Raw genomic sequence first — 22,069 nt, forward strand, 5'->3', positions numbered from 1 at the left:
GAGAACACCACATTTAGCTCCAGTTTATCACCATGCGGAACCCAACCACTCCAGACCACATTCTGCCCCACGGAGAACAACACATTTAGCTCCAGTTCATCACCACGCGGAACCCAACCCCTCCAGACCACATTCTGCCCCAAGGAGAACAACACATTTAGCTCCAGTTCATCACCATGCGGAACCCAACCCCTCCAGACCACATTCTGCCCCAAGGAGAACACCACATTTAGCTCCAGTTCATCACCACGCGGAACCCAACCACTCCAGACCACATTCTGCCCCACGGAGAACACCACATTTAGCTCCAGTTCATCACCACGTGGAACCCAACCACTCCAGACCACATTCTGCCCCATGGAGAACACCACATGTAGCTCCAGTTTATCACCATGCGGAACCCAACCCCTCCAGACCACATTCTGCCCCAAGGAGAACACCACATTTAGCTCCAGTTCATCACCACGCGGAACCCAACCACTCCAGACCACATTCTGCCCCAAGGAGAACACCACATTTAGCTCCAGTTCATCACCACGCGGAACCCAACCACTCCAGACCACATTCTGCCCCAAGGAGAACAACACATTTAGCTCCAGTTCATCACCATGCAGAACCCAACCACTCCAGACCAAATTCTGCCCCGTGGAGAACACCACATTTAGCTCCAGTTCATCACCACGCGGAACCAAACCACTCCAGACCACATTCTGCCCCACGGAGAATACCACATTTAGCTCCAGTTCATCACCACGCGGAACCCAACCCCTCCAGACCACATTCTGCCCCAAGGAGAACAGCACATTTAGCTCCAGTTCATCACCATGCGGAACCCAACCCCTCCAGACCACATTCTGCCCCAAGGAGAACACCATATTTAGCTCCAGTTCATCACCACGCGGAACCCAACCACTCCAGACCACATTCTGCCCCACGGAGAACACCACATTTAGCTCCAGTTCATCACCACGCGGAACCCAACCACTCCAGACCACATTCTGCCCCATGGAGAACACCACATGTAGCTCCAGTTTATCACCATGCGGAACCCAACCCCTCCAGACCACATTCTGCCCCAAGGAGAACAACACATTTAGCTCCAGTTCATCACCACGCGGAACCCAACCCCTCCAGACCACATTCTGCCCCAAGGAGAACAACACATTTAGCTCCAGTTCATCACCATGCAGAACCCAACCACTCCAGACCACATTCTGCCCCACGGAGAACACCACATTTAGCACCAGTTCATCACCACGCGGAACCCAACCACTCCAGACCACATTCCTCCCCATGGAGAACACCACATTTAGCTCCATTTCATCACCACGCAGAACCCAAACACTCCAGACCACATTCTGCCCCACACTGAGAACAATTTAGCTCCAGTTCATCACCACGCGGAACCCAACCACTCCAGACCACATTCCTCCCCATGGAGAACACCACATTTAGCTCCATTTCATCACCACGCGGAACCCAAACACTCCAGACCACATTCTGCCCCACGGAGAACAGCACATTTAGCTCCAGTTCATCACCACGCGGAACCCAACCACTTCAGACCACATTCTGCCCCACGGAGAACACCACATTTAGCTCCAGTTCATCACCACGTGGCTGAGGAAGGATCAAACCAAACCAGCACCAACAAGGGAGCAAGCAGGGCTAGAATCTCACCTCCATGACCAGGTAGACCGAGTTCGACAGCTCCTGAAAAGATAGAACAAAGAACCGAGTTTAATCAAAAATGCTTTAAAAAATTACACGTGTTAAATAAACCTTTAATTGGCGGTGGGGAGGGCCATGCACCCGCTCCCTATCCCGCCAGCATTCTGCCTCCACTTCCATCCGTGATTTGAAGGGCTTGCTGAGGCAAAGGCGGCGGGGGGAGGGGGGTGAGGGCCGTGGACCAGTGTAAATGTGTACTTCTGTCTAGTGCGCGGATTCAGGTTGTGCCTCCCATGTCTTGGAGCATTTTTCATAGCAGACCCTCCTACCCAGGACTGGAGTCAGCCACAATGATCGAAGGTGGCTTGGAACCCATACTTCCAAAGGCGGCAAACTGGTTCCCACCTCCATCTCTCCCAGTCCATCCCCTAGCTGTTGCCTAACTCTTAATCTTAGGTGTTCCACTTACCACACAGTATGTACGCCTTCTCCAGCTCTAGCTCTGGTCCTCCCTCACTCGCTCTCTCTGGCTCTTGATCACATTTCTCCTCCACCCCCAGTTTACGCCTCACCTCCACCTCGCCTTTCCAATCGGTCTCCATCGCTACCCCACTCAGCAAGTTCCTTCACATCCCCTCTTATTCTCTCACGCATATTTATGTTATTCAAAGTATCTATGATGCGCATACCTGGTTTAACATAGCCAATAGGTCGCTATACATTCAAGAAGGACAAACCAAGGCAGAGCAATACATTGATCTAGTATTAAACAAGAACCCCCACGGCTGACAAATTACAGATCAGTTCATATGCTCCTCCGCTGTATTCTCCATCTCTTTCTCTACCAGCCTTGCTCGGCCATGACCCGTGCCCCCATCACTTGGACCTCACTCTTCATTCCTGTAGTTCCCTCGTGCATCCAACCCTCCCAGCTTCCATCTCATCCCCATCTCTAGAAGCCTTGCTTAGTCCTGTCTCTGCCCGTGTCCCCATCACTTGGACCTCACTCTTCACTCCTGTAGTTCCCTCGTGCATCCAACCCTCCCAGCTTCCATCTCATCCCCATCTCTAGAAGCCTTGCTTAGTCCTGTCTCTACCCGTGTCCCCATCACTTGGACCTCACTCTTCATTCCTGTAGTTCCCTCGTGCATCCAACCCTCCCAGCTTCCATCTCATCCCCATCTCTAGAAGCCTTGCTTAGTCCTGTCTCTACCCGTGTCCCCATCACTTGGACCTCACTCTTCATTCCTGTAGTTCCCTCGTGCATCCAACCCTCCCAGCTTCCATCTCATCCCCATCTCTAGAAGCCTTGCTTAGTCCTGTCTCTACCCGTGTCCCCATCACTTGGACCTCACTCTTCATTCCCGTAGTCCCTCGTGCATCCAACCCTGCCAGCTTCCATCTCATCCCCATCTCTAGAAGCCTTGCTTAGTCCTGTCTCTACCCGTGTCCCCATCACTTGGACCTCACTCTTCATTCCTGTAGTTCCCTCATGCATCCAACCCTCCCATCTTCCATCTCATCTCCTTCTCTAGAAGCCTTGCTTAGTCCTGTCTCTACCCGTGTCCCCATCACTTGGACCTCACTCTTCATTCCTGTAGTTCCCTCGTGCATCCAACCCTCCCAGCTTCCATCTCATCTCCTTCTCTGCGTGCCTTGCTTAGTCCTGTCTCTACCCGTGTCCCCATCACTTGGACCTCACTCTTCATTCCTGTAGTTCCCTCGTGCATCCAACCCTCCCAGCTTCCATCTCATCTCCTTCTCTAGAAGCCTTGCTTAGTCCTGTCTCTACCCGTGTCCCCATCACTTGGACCTCACTCTTCATTCCTGTAGTTCCCTCATGCATCCAACCCTCCCAGCTTCCATCTCATCTCCTTCTCTAGAAGCCTTGCTTAGTCCTGTCTCTACCCGTGTCCCCATCACTTGGACCTCACTCTTCATTCCTGTAGTTCCCTCATGCATCCAACCCTCCCAGCTTCCATCTCATCTCCTTCTCTGCGTGCCTTGCTTAGTCCTGTCTCTACCCGTGTCCCCATCACTTGGACCTCACTCTTCATTCGTGTAGTTCCCTCATGCATCCAACCCTCCCAGCTTCCATCTCATCTCCTTCTCTACGTGCCTTGCTTAGTCCTGTCTCTACCCGTGTCCCCATCACTTGGACCTCACTTTCATTCCTGTAGTTCCCTCATGCATCCAACCCTCCCAGCTTCCATCTCATCTCCTTCTCTAGAAGCCTTGCTTAGTCCTGTCTCTACCCGTGTCCCCATCACTTGGACCTCACTCTTCATTCCTGTAGTTCCCTCATGCATCCAACCCTCCCAGCTTCCATCTCATCTCCTTCTCTAGAAGCCTTGCTTAGTCCTGTCTCTACCCGTGTCCCCATCACTTGGACCTCACTCTTCATTCCTGTAGTTCCCTCATGCATCCAACCCTCCCAGCTTCCATCTCATCTCCTTCTCTACGTGCCTTGCTTAGTCCTGTCTCTACCCGTGTCCCCATCACTTGGACCTCACTCTTCATTCCTGTAGTTCCCTCATGCAACCAACCCTCCCAGCTTCCATCTCATCTCCTTCTCTACGTGCCTTGCTTAGTCCTGTCTCTACCCGTGTCCCCATCACTTGGACCTCACTCGTCATTCCTGTCGTTCCCTCATGCATTCAACCCGCGCAACTTCCATCTCTTCCCCATCTCTAGAAGCCTTGCTTAGTACTGTCTCTACCCATGTCCCCATCACTTGGACCTCACTCTTCATTCCTGTAGTTCCCTCATGCATCCAACCCTCCCAGCTTCCATCTCATCCCCATTTCTAGAAGCCTTGCTTAGTCCTGTCTCTACCCGTGTCCCCATCACTTGGACCTCACTCTTCATTCCTGTAGTGCCCTCATGCATCCAACCCTCCCAGCTTCCATCTCATTCCCATTTCTAGAAGCCTTGCTTAGTCCTGTCTCTACCCGTGTCCCCATCACTTGGACCTCACTCTTCATTCCTGTAGTTCCCTCTTGCATCCAAACCTCCCAGCTTCGATCTCATCCCCATCTCTAGAAGCCTTGCTTAGTCCTGTCTCTACCCATGTCCCCATCACTTGGACCTCACTCTTCATTCCAGTAGCTCTCTCTTGCATCCAACCTTCCCAGCTTCTATCTCATCTCCCTTGCATCTCTACCAATGCTCCTATCAGATCTAGCTTATCTTCATTCCTGCAGTTTGCATTTTCATTTAGTTGAAGAACAGGGATGTCAATTTTCATTAGAAATCACTTACAACAACACATTTACAGGCAGCAGAAGAATTCCCACGAAGAGGGCCTGTACAATAGCCCAAAGATGAGAAGAAGCGGCAAGCCAGTGTGTTATGGTAAACAAGTGGGACATACACCAGGGACAAAACAAACCAAACAGAAATATATATCAAAAAGTACAAGACATGATAACACTCATCAATTGTTGAAAATCAATGATCCTGTAGGTCGCTGTTCCAATTCGCTTAAGGCTTGAAGAGCTTTGCACTCTGAAGTAAACTGCACTGAGAATGGGCGCTTGTGGCTGGCTGACATAACCCGGAGCAGAAGTTGGTGGGAGGTAAGAGTTGGTGTGCTGCTGCATACTGGGACCTTATGTGCTCTCTCCCGACCTGTCGCCTCACCCTGGCGTTGAGCAGTTTGTTGCAGTGCAAAAATCTCGGAAACTGCGCATCCTAGGGCCTTGAAACGAAACGTGGTTTTTGATGTCCTGCAGGGACCTCGAATTGTGTTCCTCGTGTCGAGACCGGTCCATCTACGACCACATTGATGCTTCGCCGATTTCAGGCAACCGTGTCATGTGTGAAGGTGCTGAACTCTGGGGGAAAGGGCGGTGTGGCCAAATGCCATGCAGTCAGTAATGCCCAGAGGGTCCTAACTGATAACTATGCAAGATTTGGTGCAGATTGGTGAAATGGTGTGGAATATTTATAAGGAACGACGCTTTGGCAAGCCACAAACCCACAAACACATTTTGTCTTTTCTGAATATAGAAAGGAAAGCAGGTGACTTACAAAAGGTTTCTTTAACCTAAGGGGGCAAGTCCTTCCAAGTAAAGAGGAGTACTATTTAAATATACAAGATGACATTATTAAGCACCACTGGAGGGTTTAAGTGGGGAGGGGAGGGCAGCTACTTCTTTAGCAAGCAAGTGAAGTGCTAGCTGAGCTTTAAGCAGAGTTCCCTCCCTCTCACATCCAGCCCTCCCAGGTTCCACCTAATCTCCATCCCTGTTTGTCTCAGCCTCTCTCACTCTATAGTCCCCACGTTCCAAACATCTATTTCTCCATCTGCTAAGGTACTTGTCCCTGCCAGCCCTCACTCTCAAGGCCCTCCTCCTTCCCTAGATCCTGCCCTGTACCTTGCTGCGCATCTCCTCTCCCGCCCACCCCCAGCTCTCTCATTAAGGACACACTTAGATAGTCTTTCCACTCCATGCTCCGTCCCTTGCCACCCTTTCTACCCCCAACCCCCTCCATCTCTCAGCTCCTCCTATTCTGCCAATCCACATTGCACCTCCATGAGAGCAGATCCCTCTCCTACGTTTGGGGGGAGGAAGTGGGCTTTTCGTGCTCTACCGTCAATTCCGCCCGAATTTCTCTACCTGGCTTTATTTTATTCTTGTCTACCAGGGCTGTCGCATTCTTACTCATCTTTTTTCGTTTCTTGTTCTCTTCCATACTTGATTTCTCTCTATAGCCATCGCGACATCTTCTTGCAGTTGCTCTCCTCTCTTCGTGCTTAGTTCACTTTCTTTTCTCAGGTTCTCTTGCACTTTCTTCGCCCACACCCTTGGTTTCCAGGCTTTTCTGGTCTTGTGTCTGTCTCGCTTTGCTGTACAGGTTCTTTCTTGTGTCCCTTTCTTTCTCTAGGAGTGTCAGGATCTATTCCACCGTCTCATTCCCTTCATTTCCCGCTCTTTCTTTTCTCTTTGTTCTGTCTCTTGCCCATCTTTTCTTATTTTGTACCATTATAATCTTTTTTTCCCTCTGGTTCTCTGGGTGTGGCAGACCTGAACCCCTTCTTCTTGGGGGCCTCGCATGCCATGGTGATGGCTGATGGGTCCCTAAAAAATCTGAAGTCCACTGGGATAAATGGGTTTAATTAGGGGCATATGTGGAGCTGAAGCACACCCAGGACTTCCATTAACTTCCCCATCAAATTGGCTCTTAGAAGGTTTTAAAGAGTTAACAGTGTAGTTCAGTTTCTAATAATCCAGAGGGGAACTGTGGGGTGTGGAGGTAAGGGCGCGATAGGCCAATGGATCAATGGCTCCTGCGTTCTCAACCCATGGCATGCCTGCGGGGGGTTGGCACTATATAACTCAAAGGAAGCTGGGGAACACCCGCACTTCCTCCAACCCCATGCCTTCCAGAGTACAGATCCCCCTCACGCTTGACTATTTGCCCCCTTCCAGTTGGTCTCTCTGGATGCCAAGAATGACCTATAATTGAAGGTGTTATCAGCTGACCGTATAGACATTGTGCCTTGCTTGGGAGGCGGCCCTGCTTCGCCCCTGTACTATTTAGAGGAGTGCCCATCAAACGCCTCGTCAGGATTCTCAGGAGACAGGGGCACGATCGCGACTATCCTTTTCGACATATAGGGCCTCATTACGCGGTAAGGGTTTACCGGTACCGGTATTTTACCGGTACCGGTAAATCCTTACCGCCTTACTACGAGGACCCTTTGCGGGTTGGGGGATTTTAACGCCTGCTTTTTGCAGGCATTAAAAACCAACCCGCAAAGGGACCCAGGGAGCTAATTACGGTACCGCAATTTGCGGTGCCGTAATTAGCGCCTTCCCCATTCCCATTATGCCCTATGGGGCAAAAATGGGAATGGGGAGGGGCAAAAATGAGAATGGGGAAGGGTAATGGTGGAAGGGGGAATTACCGCCCCTCCAACCTTGGAATGGGGCGGTAATTCCCCTTTGCACCAAGGCGGTGCCGGTATTTTACCGGCATGAACCATGGCGCTAATTGCGCCATGGTTCACCGCCATCCGTGTAATGAGGCCCATAGCTTCGCTGGCATTTCTTGTAAGATCGGGAGCGTTCGAGTGGATCCTGGGGGATTTGGGCCGGTTAGGGAACACAGTCTCCTTGGGGCTCCCCAGCACACCTGTGGCCTGATCGCTTTAGGAGATGACCAAAGTCCAGGCGAGACATTAGAACACCAGCTTTAGTTGTACTTGTTTACAACACTGCCTCTAGAGACATACGCGCAAACATTCAACAATTGCTAGAACTTGGGAAACAGTGCGAGGAAAAGAACAAAGTGTCCAAGGCAAAGGTCAGAAAGAACCATTCCAGTCGTGGTGCCCTCACTGTTCCGATAACGCGAGTAGCGCCAAGTAATGGCTGCCAACAATGGGTGGGGATGTCTGTCGAGGGGTGGTGTCCCTTGGCTCCACCCGGCGCTTCGTAGGCCCAATGCCCAGCCTGCTCCAGTGCAGGAGGGGCACCTACCCCAGATCTCTTCAGATACACAGACTGGCACGCCAGGGTACAAAATAAAGGTTCTGAACCTACGGTGGTGCCACAGCTAAGTGCGAGGCTTAACCTCTGGGCGTTACTGTTTCTCACAGAACAAAAGTCCACAGGGTTCTTCTACTAAAAAAACGAAAAGCTTTCCCCCCTCTCCTGGCCACGTGCAGGATCCAGCATGCCAAGGTAAAAAGGTGGCAGGAATGCCACAGTCCTAGTTGACCCCATTTTTCAGATGCAAGACAGCCCAGTCGACAGCACAAGACAAACTGACCAATAACAGCCTCAGATGGCCGGCCACAAGCAGAGAGTGCCCCCTCCCACCCCCAGGGTCTCAGATAGGTCGGCGCCTCGCTCTCTTGTGCTGCTGCTGCTGCTGTGGCTGTCCATTGCCAGAGATGCTGCTGGGCACGGAGGTCATTGGGAGCATCAATAGGCTATGCCTCGCTTACAGAGGGCACTACCCAGCAAGAGTCTTGTGAAAAGATGGTCCAAGCATGTAAACAGTGGATGCCATTTCTAAGTAGCCCAAAGAATAACCGGATTCCACCTTCTAGCACATTTCGGCAATTTGTGTTCTAGAAACTGGGAGTGCTGGTGTGTGGAGCAGGCCCGGAGAGTCACAACATGGGTCTCCATGGCAACCACAGCCAATGGAAATGCAGAAATATACAGACAGACGCACACACGCACTCACCTATAAAGTTACCAACACGTATTCATCCGACTCATAATGCTCTTATGCTCATCTAACAAGGATCCTCTGCCATGCAGAAAAAAGAGGGCCCCTCCAAGACAGATGTCACTGGGAAGGGCACTGGCATCACTGCACACTGACAGCAGCGACGCAATGGTGTCCCGAAGAAGGGCTGCCAAAACACTTGCAGACACCCCCCTCACAGTACTTGTATGTTTGACCTGAAGAAATTACCAGAGCAGCCAGTACTCCTATTTTATCAAAAGAACACAACCACTCGTCACCAGAATTAGAATGAGATTGCTTTGTGTTTACATACACAGTGTAATCAAACAGTAGGTAATTCCATACGATTACCTTACTTAAGAACATTTTCTGCACTAGCAGGGGGTGGGGGGGGTGGCTGCCAATTAGGAGGCACAGAACGCAGGCTGGCACTGCTAGTGTAAGCCCACGTTCCAAGCCGCCTGCTCTTCCCTCCACCGATCCTGCATTTTTAAAAATGTATTTATTTGTTTACCCACCAAACCCCCACCTACAGGATTGCTGTGGCGGCTTCGATCCCCGCTCGGTTTGGCTGCCATGAAAATGGAAGAGAGGCTCACGTGGAGGCCCGCCTTCCCATTCCATGGTGGCTATGTTTGTATAGTATTTTCTTTCCGTGAACAGGACGTCGCTAGGCGCCCCGTTCACGGAAATAAAATACTTATTTTTAAACGGCCCCTAACTTGGGGGCGCGGGGGAGGGCGGTTCATTACCTACAGGCTCGGCCTGCAACCTCAGGGCATGTCACCACATTATGAAAAAATAAAAACACTCATATTTATTAGCTATTACTGTGCTATGCCAATTGAACTTAAGTGTACAATGTACAAATAACTCTGGTAGTAGTTAACAGTTATTAATACAAACGTGTAAGTGAAGTGGGCCTGAAATGACCCCTGAAGAAGGCCCGCCCGCATTCTATCAGGTTAGGGATCGGTTTGGGGGGAACTCTTGGAACCCCAAGACGCTGCCCCCACCTGCAGATCCACATAGACCCAATTGGACCTCACTGTACTCTTGCATTGGCTGATGAACACCGAGTCCAGGCTTGCCACTTTCCCCTTCCAAACCCAGGGCACTCGCACACAAAGAACACTTACAGCCCTGCCACATCTACTCCCGCACACTCAAACCTCAAGATTTGCCAGCTCCAAAAAGCCATGCATTCTTTCACGTCATAGCATAGCCCGTAATCCTCCGGGTTGGGACCATCACTACAGTGACTTCATTTGTGTAACTTTCTAAAAAGTTGCTCTGAACCTGGGAAAGTATGATTTGTTGTGCAGCATAACCTTGGTCTGCTACAAATACGGCACGACGAGTCTTACACACAGTACCGGCCCCTCCCCATATAGCTCACGGGATATACAGAACATGTCCGTCTCCATTTCATTCATAGTAGTGCTGTATATCAAGGTACTCTAAGCCAATTAAGACACAGAAATCCACAGGCGAGATGTATGGATGCATCTGAACCAAGTATTGATTATGCTGAGGAGAGTGCAGAAAGCGCCCGATCCTAGTATTGATTATGCTGAGGAGAGTGCACAAAGCGCTCCCTCCTAGCAATGATTATGCTGAGGAGAGAGCGAAAGCGCCCGATCCTAGCATTGATTATGCTGAGGAGAGTGCAGAAAGCGCTCGCTCCTAGCATTGATTATGCTGAGGAGAGAGCGAAAGTGTCCGATCCTAGCATTGATTATGCTGAGGAGAGTGCAGAAAGCGCCCGATCCTAGTATTGATTATGCTGAGGAGAGTGCACAAAGCGCCCGATCCTAGCATTGATTATGCTGAGGAGAGTGCACAAAGCGCTCGCTCCTAGCAATGATTATGCTGAGGAGAGAGCGAAAGCGCCCGATCCTAGCATTGATTATGCTGAGGAGAGTGCAGAAAGCGCCCGCTCCTAGCATTGATTATGCTGAGGAGAGTGCAGAAAGCGCCCGCTCCTAGCATTGATTATGCTGAGGAGAGTGCCAAAGCGCACGATCCTAGCATGGATTATGCTGAGGAGAGTGCACAAAGCGCTCGCTCCTAGCAATGATTATGCTGAGGAGAGAGCGAAAGCGCCCGATCCTAGCATTGATTATGCTGAGGAGAGTGCAGAAAGCGCCCGATCCTAGCATTGATTATGCCGAGGAGAGTGCAGAAAGCACCCGCTCCTAGCATTGATTATGCTGAGGAGAGTGCAGAAAGCACCCGCTCCTAGCATTGATTATGCTGAGGAGAGTGCAGAAAGCGCACGATCCTAGCATGGATTATGCCGAGGAGAGTGCACAAAGCGCCCAATCCTAGTATTGATTATGCCGAGGAGAGTGCACAAAGCGCACGATCCTAGCAATGATTATGCTGAGGAGAGAGCGAAAGCGCCCGATCCTAGCATTGATTATGCTGAGGAGAGTGCACAAAGTGCCCGATCCTAGCATTGATTATGCCAAGGAGAGTGCACAAAGCGCCCAATCCTAGTATTGATTATGCCGAGGAGAGTGCACAAAGCGCACGATCCTAGCAATGATTATGCTGAGGAGAGAGCGAAAGCGCCCGATCCTAGCATTGATTATGCTGAGGAGAGTGCAGAAAGCGCCCGATCCTAGCATTGATTATGCTGAGGAGAGTGCACAAAGCGCTCGCTCGTAGCAATGATTATGCTGAGGAGAGAGCGAAAGCGCCCGATCCTAGCATTGATTATGCTGAGGAGAGTGCAGAAAGCGCCCAATCCTAGTATTGATTATGCCGAGGAGAGTGCAGAAAGCGCACGATCCTAGCATGGATTATGCCGAGGAGAGTGCACAAAGCGCCCGATCCTAGCATTGATTATGCTGAGGAGAGAGCGAAAGCGCCCGATCCCAGCATTGATTATGCTGAGGAGAGTGCAGAAAGCGCCCGATCCTAGCATTGATTATGCTGAGGAGAGTGCAGAAAGCGCCCTATCCCAGTGCAGAAAGCGCCCGATCCCAGCATTGATTATGCTAAGGAGAGCGCAGAAAGCGCCTGATCCTAGCATTGATTATGCTGAGGAGAGCGCAGAAAGCGCCCGATCCAAGCATGACTATGTGTAGCGAGTCCTGCTAGTAGCAATTTGGGGAAGGTGAGAGCGACAGAAGTGGGCGTTTTAAATGAGATCAAATACGCATTGAGCTTTTTCTCATCTCTCCTCTGGCGCTTTGGTATTCACTTTATCCCTGAGTTTTTTAGCTTCATCCAACGTTCCTTCTTAAATCAAAACTTTCTTTAGGGAATACACTGTATATATTAACCTTCCTAAGAGCAGATTTTAGCCGAAAATGAATCACTTTCCATTAGAAATCCATAGACATATGGAGTTTTATAGGAGATCAAATATGGATATCTTGAATATTCGGGATCGTCCACAGAATAACTGTGCTCGGTGGGCGTGTGCTCTCTTGCAGGGACAAGATCGCTTTTCCCCTGCAAGAGATCCACTGATCGCAGTTTGGTAGAGGATCAACATGAATGTTTTGTAGGTATTAAATTCGATCCACACAGATCGCCTAAGCTCACACTATGTTCCAGGCTGGAAGCTTGGATCTGGGGGCCTGGCCCAGGAGCTCCCTGCCAATACAGAAATGGTGGGAAGCAACATAAGGGGCTGTCCTCCCAGGGTCCAAAGCACATTAACAATGTGGGATTTCAAGACAAGTATGTATCCGTACCGCTTTCAATAATCAGACAAGTCTAGAGTCTGTCGAACAAAATAATTGGCTGCAATACTCGGGAGCGGGAACCAGATGTGGCATGTACGACTCAATAGATACGAGCTATAATCAGTGCAATCCTCTTCATCCAACACTCGCAGACCAGCAGCACCGTATGGATCTCATCGCGGCGAGCGACTGTGTGAGGAAGGAACGAACAAACTTAGTCCACAATTCTGTGAAATACCGACATTTGGATGGCAATGAAACCTTAACCATCCATGGTATTTTAAGAAGATTTTCTCTTGAAATGTGCACTATTAAATATCCTGGCTCGATTAGTAATTCAGCATATTGCCAATGCAGGTCAATAATCAGAAACTGCAGATATGTGAACCCGTGCCACACTTGGGTATGAATTGACTACATCATTAAACAATACAACACAATGGGACATTCGTTTGCGCGTTGGAGCGGCACGCCCCCTGCTTATGTCTACCTGCTAAATAATCCTAGTAACAAAATACAGGAGGTCACTTGATGCTGAAGTCCCAAAGGACAACAATTTTACAGAGGAGCACTAAAGATATACATGAGGGATGATAGGTTTATGAGGTCGACAAGTCCATTCCTCCACAGCCACAAACACCCCAGGTTTTCAGGATAACCACCATCTAGATAAAGAACTATCATTTAGATTCCCTGTATTTTTTCTGGGTATCCTGTAAACATAGCGTGGATTTTGCTCTATATAATTATTCTTTTATAACATGCTTAATACCAGGGACCAGCTTCTAAGGGAGCCCGGGGTTCGAACCTGTGCTGCTCTGCTTTGTCTTGCTTCCAAGACAAACGTGTTGCCCCTGAGCTATCCTCCCAGCTATACTGTTATTAGTATAGGAGTTGTTATTAAGTCTGGAAGATCAGTGAACATATTATGCTTTCCTCAGAAATGTTTATTAGAGTTGTGTCTCGTCGGTTGGGCTCCAATTCTGTATATTATTTTATGTGAATAAGAAATAAAATGTATTCCTAAAGGTGTGTCGGGAAATAGTCATTTATAGGTGACATATTGAGAAGAAATGAATCCATGGGGAGATGCATGCGAGACGGACCTTGAGGTGAAATGAATCCATGGGGAGATGCATGCGAGACGGACCTTAAGGTAAAATGAATCCATGGTAAGATGCATGCGAGATAGACCTTGAGGTGAAATGAATCGATGGGGAGATGCATGCGAGACGGACCTTAAGGTAAAATGAATCCATGGTAAGATGCATGCGAGATAGACCTTGAGGTGAAATGAATCCATGGGGAGATGCATGCGAGACGGACCTTAAGGTAAAATGAATCCATGGGGAGATGCATGCGAGACGGACCTTGAGGTGAAATGAATCCATGGGGAGATGCATGCGAGATGGACCTTAAGGTAAAATGAATCCATGGGGAGATGCATGCGAGGCGGACCTTGAGGTGAAATGAATCCATGGGGAGATGCATGCGAGATGGACCTTAAGGTAAAATGAATCCATGGGGAGATGCATGCGAGACGGACCTTGAGGTGAAATGAATCCATGGGGAGATGCATGCGAGACGGACCTTAAGGTAAAATGAATCCATGGTAAGATGCATGCGAGACGGACCTTAAGGTAAAATGAATCCATGGGGTGATGCATGCGAGTTAGACCTTGATGTGAAATTAATCCATGGGGAGATGCATGCAAGATGGACCTTGATGTGAAATTAATCCATGGTGAGAAGCACGCGAGATGGACCTTGAGGTGAAATCAATCCATGGGAGATGCCTGCGAGATAAACCTTGCATTGTAAATGTTTACATGGATGTATGAAGGGTTCTCCATTGGGAACAGTACACCTGATTCTCGAACCGGGTTAAAGGGGAAGCCTCACCTCCCCATCTAGTTACTACAAATGTAATTGGGGCCCAAAATATGCATTTGCCAATCGCCATTGGCAAGTACTAATTGATTCTTGCCGAGTAAGAAATGGTGTGCTGTCTGTATGTATAGAATTGAGGTGGCAAGTGAAATGTTATGGCTGGCTAGTAGCTTGCAACTTTAATTTTGCACCCTAATGTAATGCACTGAGCATAGCAGCCCTGCTGAACAGTCTTCTGGGGTCCCTGACGGGAAGTGTGCGACAGATACACAGAATGAAAAAGCCTAGATGGGTGCATTTATAACCATGTGAGCAGGCCAGCACTTCCACAGAAGCAAGGTCAGCTCCCTTATCTAGCGGGGGCGCTACCAGGACTCATCTGTACACATGACATAGCGGTAAGCGACTTTGTGGTAGGATTCAGACATGAGGACTCATCTATACACGTGACATAGTGGTAAGCGACTTTGTGGTAGGGTTCAGACATGACATCAAGAGCAACGATACTCGCTACCCGTAGCAATTCTAACAAAATATTTCAGAAGGCGCAAGGGGGGCTGAAAGGAGTCACAAGGCCTGTGGCCCCTGTGGTATGAGCAGTAGTAGCAGGGCATCAGAAGGATTGCCAGTGCTGTGATGTGTGGGAGTCATGGCGGCATTATAAGTGAGAGAGAGGCACCATGGCATGATGTGCAGGAGGTATGGTGCAAGCATGGCACTGGGTAGGATTCCCACAGTATGGGGCGAAGGAGTCGTGGGGCTGCTGTGCTCACAGTACAATAAGCACACGCCATGCATCTGACCGGATGTCCGCAGGCATGCTGTTGCAGGTTTAGCATTAGAATAGAGAGACGCCAAGGCACAGGGCTGGACGGCAGTGGTACGATGGGGAGGTACCATAGTACCCGCACTATGACGTGTAGGAGTTGGGGTGCCCGCAGTACAATGGGCAGTACCTGTGGATGATGTGCAGTAGTACCACCCCATGAGATGGGATGCGTCCGAGGCTAAGTAAGCCAGGGCATCAGGGTGCGCCTGTACTGCAACAGACCGACATCTGTTCAGTGCTGCGGAATGGGGGCACCCCGTGTAGCTAAAGGGCACAAGCCCTTACGCTAGGGGAGCTGACCCTCAGGACTGAGAGGGCAGGTGGGAGGCAGGAGACAGAAAGGCATCCACCCGCCACCCTCCACCCCCCTTTCTAGGGTGCTAAGGGGCAGTGGGCGCTCGCACCAAACCACCCAGCATACCCCCCACCCCCTAAAAGGGGAAGAGAATAATTAGACAATAAAATGGGGGAAGGCAGAAAGCCACGCACCTAGGTGTGAAGTTGCTGTCGGCGTCAGCCGGCCAGTTGGTGCCCAGAGCCAGCAGACACATGCATGGCCCCAGCCCATATTTTTACTATATTTAAATGTTTACATTTTTTATTTAAACACGCATATAACAATGGTTTTGCATATACAACATTAATACATAACATAAAACGAACATTAGTACATAACATAAAACGATTAAAACAGTAAAAGGGGACACATGTGTTCAACTTCAAATACCTGCTTTTACTAAATATGCAGGGGTGCTGGAGCAGCTCTGCATAAATAACACGGTGTTCGGAGTGCAACACTATCCTGCAGACGCAGAACACTTAGCGCCAGCACCCTGCATCAGGGGCCCGACCCTGCATCAGGGGCCCGTCCTCACATCCTCCACAGTCATTCACCCCATCATGTCCACGTTCCATTCTCTGCCTCCCCTCTTCCCCTTGTGAACGCCCTCACCCCCCCCCCATCTCCAAATAAGAGGCAGGACCAGTTGGCCGATAGAAAGTTGAAGTTGCCACAGCAAACTTTATTAAACATGCATAAAGTCAGGAGTCATCTTACAGGCATTCCCTTGCTCCGCCACGCCTCAGGATTCTGCACGGCGCATGGCATCCTAACTCCACCCCCCTTAAGGTCCTTGAAGGACCCTGCCACGGGCCTGTCCCTCACTAGCCGCCCCCTCTCCAATTCCACTTTACTTTTTTACTTTATTTGGTCCACTTTACCTTGTGCACTTGACTTTGGCCACTTTACTTTCCCACTTACTTATCACTTTAATTTTCCCCCTTATTCTTTTCCATTTGTTCATCTTAAATTTCCCGCAACGGTTCTCCTGTCCCCACTGCGTTCTTCACTTTTCTATTAGTGACTCTGTCCACCGCCTTTCATTCCCCTTCCTCAAATCCAGTGCTGTCCAAACCCCCCCTGCCTTCTACGCTGGCCCCCCCAATCCTCACATTGGCCAGCTCCTTCCCTTTTTTCCAATTCTTTCCCCTAATGGGGGCGACCCCCTTCTGCTACCCCGCCCCCCCCCCCCCAGGCTCCCGTTTGCCATTACCTTCCTCTACTTCACCCCCGGCCAAGCTCCTAACGGTCCTCCCCTATTCTTTCCAATCCCTGCTCCTCTTTGGCCCAATGCCCCCATCCTTTGCATTCCCAATTCCCTTCATACACTGATCCCTTCTGTTCCCCAATTCCTTCCTATCCCTGCCGCTTTCCGTCCTTCTTTCCCAGGTTCCATTCCCCATTCCCTCCCTACCCCAATCTTAGATTCCTCATTACTTCCCAGAGCCCCGTTTTCCCGCCACCCGCGTGCTGGGGTTGTAAGGTCTTCCAAGCCCCTTGTTCTCCCCTTTACACAGGCTCTCCCCTGAGTCGATTACTCCTGGGTGCCGTTCTTTCTAATCTGATGGCTGCACAGTCCCCTTGCGGTATCTGCCAGTGCTTTCTGTAGTAGGGATGCACCATGTAACATCCGCTGGGCAAATCTGAAAGAAAAACATATATTACATTGCTCGAACCAAGCAAATGGGGCCGGCGCGGGAGCGTCTCAATCAGGCGCAGGACCCAAAGAGGCTGCCCCTAAGCACTGGCCGCCCTTATATGGGGGATGCTCGGCCCAGCATTGCCCCCGATAATGCTTAACCAGGCAGGGAGTTCGGAGGTCCCCCCCCCCCCACTGCCCCTTTCCCTGGTCCGGGCCAAGTGGGCGTCAGCACTAAGGGTGGCCCCCGCGGAGGGCCGTTTGCAACGGCACGGGAGCCTGACACTTTCTCGAGTAGCTTCTTCCAGTTCGGGGTTGGGGCCGCAGTATAGTGCCAAGGGGGCTGCCCTGCACACTGTAGCATTTTGGCGGGCGTTCGCGTGGTTTTTGCTTTAACCCATGCCAGTGCGAGGCTCGAGTCATCCGTGATAGCTTTTCCCCCAATATGGGGCTTGGGGCAGCAGAAGGAATGCTGTGGCCGGGGGCGGAGAGGCCGGCGTGCACCTCGCTGCTTTCTCAAAGATCGGACGAGCCTCTACCCCGAGAAACCAGCACAGCAGCGACCGAAGGAACATTTACAGGGCGCTCCGTAGCCCTCACAGGCATCAGACCCACAGGAGACAAGCGCTCGCCCGATGGAGCGCAAACAAACAGCAGCAACGCGAGGGGCGAAGGTGGGCAAAAACGTCCGTTCGCTAACATATCCTGAGCAGCAAAGGAGAGCCAGAAGCAAGTCCCGGGCAAAAGTATCTCTTGCAAAATCGAAGGGCGAACCTTGCCACAGCAACGCACCCACTTTCAAGCAGGAGAGGGAGAGAGAGAGGGAGAGAGAGAGAGAGAGAGAGAGAGAGAGAGAGAGAGGGAGAGGGAGAGGGAGAGGGAGAGGGAGAGAGAGAGAGACAGAGCCAGAGAGAGCCAGAATCACTCGAAAGCGGGGAAGCTCCTTAGCCTCACACAGAGGGAGCAGCACCTTCCCTCCCGGGGGAATATAGCAGCAAGGCAGGCAGCGTTGCGAGGGAGCGCGGCAGCAGATTTTGAGGTGTTTACAAAGTGGAAATGAAGCAAGAGGCAGCAACAGATATTTTGGGGAAACGACCAAGAGCCGAGATGTTTCCCAAGTTACAGCTTTGGAAAGTAAAGGAGGATCTTAACAAGCACCAAGCTCACAAGCACATTGGCAAGTCCCCAAAAAGAAATGAAAACAAAACGGGACCCCAGCTTGCTGGAGTGGGCTGCAGCTGCTGAAAATGAATTGGGCTGGGCCTAGGTCAGAAAGAGGCTTGGCAGAGATTCGTCAGAAGATGAAGACAGCAACAGCAGGGAAGAAGACATGATGCCAGCCAGCAAAAAGACATGTGCAGAGAGGAGCGAGATGCAGAGAGGGCCTCAACAATAATCCAGGAGGTCAGAGGAAAAGAAGAAGAAGAAAGGCTACAATGCAGAGAAAACAGGGAGACATTTCTTTTTTTGTTGTTTGAATACAATTTGCTGCAAGAGTTTGAAATACTGAGAAAAATGGTGACAATGCTAAGGGGTTAACTGGCACTAAAGAGGTATGCACAGATACCACAGCAATAGGGGAATAGATAGTGAAAACCTGAGAGCCTGGTAACCCCACAGCCAGTGGAGCACTCATACAGAGCACGCGCCCACAATCGCCACAAATGCACAAGTCAACAGCACAGCCAGCCGAGTACCCACCCAGAACACACCAGCAATGGCAGCAAAACACACAGTGCGCTGTACACAAACACACCCACAGAGCCATTAGCCAACGGTGCAGTAACGGCAAATGCACCTTTAAGCACAGCAAGCACTATGGCAGGCCTGAACCACAGAAGAAAATGTAAGAGGACACTAGCCTAGCACATAGAACTGAAAGTAATAGAAAAACTGTTGAGAAAAGAGTTCCGAGAAATATTTACACTGTTAAGAGTTCAAGCAGAGAGGCTATGACGTAGTGAAAGAGGATAGGCAGGGGGGAGACAAAAGCACAACAAAGAGAAGACCAAAGCTTTAGGAACAGGTTAAGGGTCTTTAACATATTGGCAGCCACCATAATGGAAACATTCCCAGAGGAAGGGCTATGGGCATTCCCGGGCAGGATCCTAGAGGTCAACAACACCTTGGGGGGTGGGAGTGGAGGGGTGGAGAGCCTGGACGAATTACGTCAGGGAATTCAGGTTGTGCATCGACAGATACCCAGAACTGGGCTGGGATGAAGTTGAGGCCAATATACACAACCACGAGGTATTAAAAAAGAGATTCCAACCAACCTGCACAACCAAGTCAAACAAGCAGGGAAAACCCCACAGCCAACCACAAGCAGAAACAATGAAATTTACCAGCACCACAACAAAGTGGGACAGTCCATTTCGATAGAAACAGCACAGAGGGTAGGAGGGGGGGGCTAGGACAAACATACCCGCAACACAAACCCACTAAAAATGCACCTCCCCAACAGGAATACCACTATTGGTTGGAAATATGAAAAGGGGTACTGCTCCTGGGGGAAGGACTGCAGATACAGACACAAGTGCAGCAGATGTGTGGGTCTGAGGGGGAATGATGCCTAGACATTCTTGTGTACAGATGCGTAATAAATGCCATATCATATCATCACCAAATGCACAAGAAACCCCCCACCCCCAAGAAATCCAAACATGAGGAACCATAGAAACCACTCAGACATTGGCCGATCACCCATAAAGTTGCAGGCAATGGAGGGATGCTGGACACATACCCCGAAAGGCAATCCAGCAGATTTTACATGAAGGCTTCACAAATGACTTCACCATCCCATTCAAAGCGCACAGCTCAGGTGACATCCCACGGAACCTGAAATCGGCCTGGGAAAACCCAGCAGCAGTAAGAGCAAAACATCCCAAAAGAATTAGAGATGGGAAGGATAAGTGGACCCTGGGGAGCACCTCTCAAAAGGGAACAAGGAAAATACAGACTCATAGCCCCCTGTCATTTCCCCCAGGGAGTCAGTGAATGGCGGCCTATCATGTCCTACACCAGAGCTTCCAAGAAGCAATCAGATTAATCAAAAAAGCAAATAAAGCTGCACTCCTAGTCAAGGTGGACATAGAAGCCGCCTTCAGGTTACTACCAGTACACCCCAGATCACAGCCATGGCTATGTTTTCAATCTGAAAACAGGATATATGTGGACAAATGCCTCCCCGTGGGCTGCGCTATCTACTGCGCTTTCTTTGAGAAGTGTAATTGTTTCCTCCAATGGGCCTTCCAAAAGGCACATGCCGGAGGCCTCCATGGCCATTACTTGGATGACTTCTTAGTCGCAGGGCCCAGGGAATCAGACACCTGCAAGCCGCCAGTAGAGAAATGCATAAAATGTACAGAGAAATGGGACATCCCTTTAGCCCACGAAAAAACAGCAGGCCCTGCTTATGCGATATCCTTTTTAGGTATTGAAATAGACACAGATTTAGGGGAAAAAACCCCAGAGGCTTCAGAAAACTACACCAAAATATTAGATTGGGAGAAGAGGTCAGAAAGGATTTAACCACATTGGAAAACGTTTTGAAGAATTTCAATGGGGCAGTCATATGGTGCACGCCATTAAACATGGAAATTAAAAAAATGTTATTCACTGATGTGGCCAACAGCAAGGGTTTTGGTAAATTTTGAAAAAAAGTTTGTTTGCAGGCCCTTGGCCAAAGGCATGGCACAAACACAGGTTGAGCAGGAACATAAAGCGTCTGGAAATCTGCCCCATATGGAGTGCCTTAAAGCTATGGGTCGCAGACTTGAGCAATAAAGAGCTGGTAGTCTGGTTGGATAATATGGCAGTAGTTAGCATCAACAAAAGAACCAATCATGCCAATGGGTACTGAATGTACTACGGGCAATGACCACGATTTCTGTGAACAACAGCATAGAAATAAAGGCAAAACACGTTGCGGGAGCAGAGAATGATGTTGCAGATGCTTTATCTGGCCTACAGCGGGATACATTCCGGCGCCTCCGTCCAGACGATGACAAGAGTGCTAACAGAGGCTTGGGAGGTTCTGACAAGGCACTGCTAAATCAGCTGAGTGGTGAACGCCGAACGCCAGGGCCTGTAGGAGAAGTCAGCGGGCAAACGCACCTTAGGAAAGGGTGCCAACATAAGCCCACTCCCTGTCAGACAGCCAGACTCCCCCCCACCCCCCCAAGGGTCTTGATGGAGCTAGCCAGCAAGGCTTTAGCAAGGAAAACGGCCAAGCAATACAGTAAGTGCCTGGATACAGTAAACGAAATAAAGACATAAATGAGGATGAAGTGAACACATTGAAGAAAGCATGGGCTTGGATGCACCCGTCAGCCATAGCATACGGGGGGGGGGGGGGAGACCCAACAGACAGCCCACTGATAAGACTATACTTTCAAGATGTGGGATAAAGGGCCAGCAAAAGACAAAAGACGCCCCCTGAATTTTGAAAAATGGAAAACTAAGATGTTAAACCTGGGTGAAATATGTTCAGCCATATATAAGACTAAACTATTCAGAGCAGCTTTTGTGCTGGCCTACTTTGGGGCCCTCAGGGCCCAAAAATGAATAGCCTCCTATACAAGGGCCAATGAAGGGTTAACCATGTTAAACATGCGCATGGGGTGGAACTGCATGACAATAGAAAGACAAACAGGAAAAGGCAGGTTGATCAACCTATACTACACATTGAATATAGGGACAACTGCCCTATATTCAGAACCTGCACTGAATCTGCAACTGGCCACTCACCGATCTCGGTCCTTGGCCCAGCCACTGTTCCCTGCACTGCC

At 50.0% G+C, this 22,069-nt stretch overlaps 1 protein-coding gene across 2 annotated transcripts in view; it reads right to left on the minus strand.

Moving 5' to 3' along the window:
- The window catches only part of ULK1 (unc-51 like autophagy activating kinase 1), a 278,755-nt gene that overhangs the window by 165,119 nt on the left and 91,567 nt on the right, over positions 1 to 22,069 (minus strand). For both annotated transcript variants that reach the window (XM_069620071.1, XM_069620070.1), the window contains exon 4: positions 1,681 to 1,713. In XM_069620071.1, the coding sequence (XP_069476172.1) occupies positions 1,681 to 1,713 (33 nt within the window). The remainder of the gene's footprint in view (positions 1 to 1,680; positions 1,714 to 22,069) is intronic.

This window comes from Ambystoma mexicanum, chromosome 10 (genome assembly GCF_040938575.1).
Source record: "Ambystoma mexicanum isolate Mex_15411 chromosome 10, UKY_AmexF1_1, whole genome shotgun sequence".
Classification (NCBI taxonomy): domain Eukaryota; kingdom Metazoa; phylum Chordata; class Amphibia; order Caudata; family Ambystomatidae; genus Ambystoma; species Ambystoma mexicanum.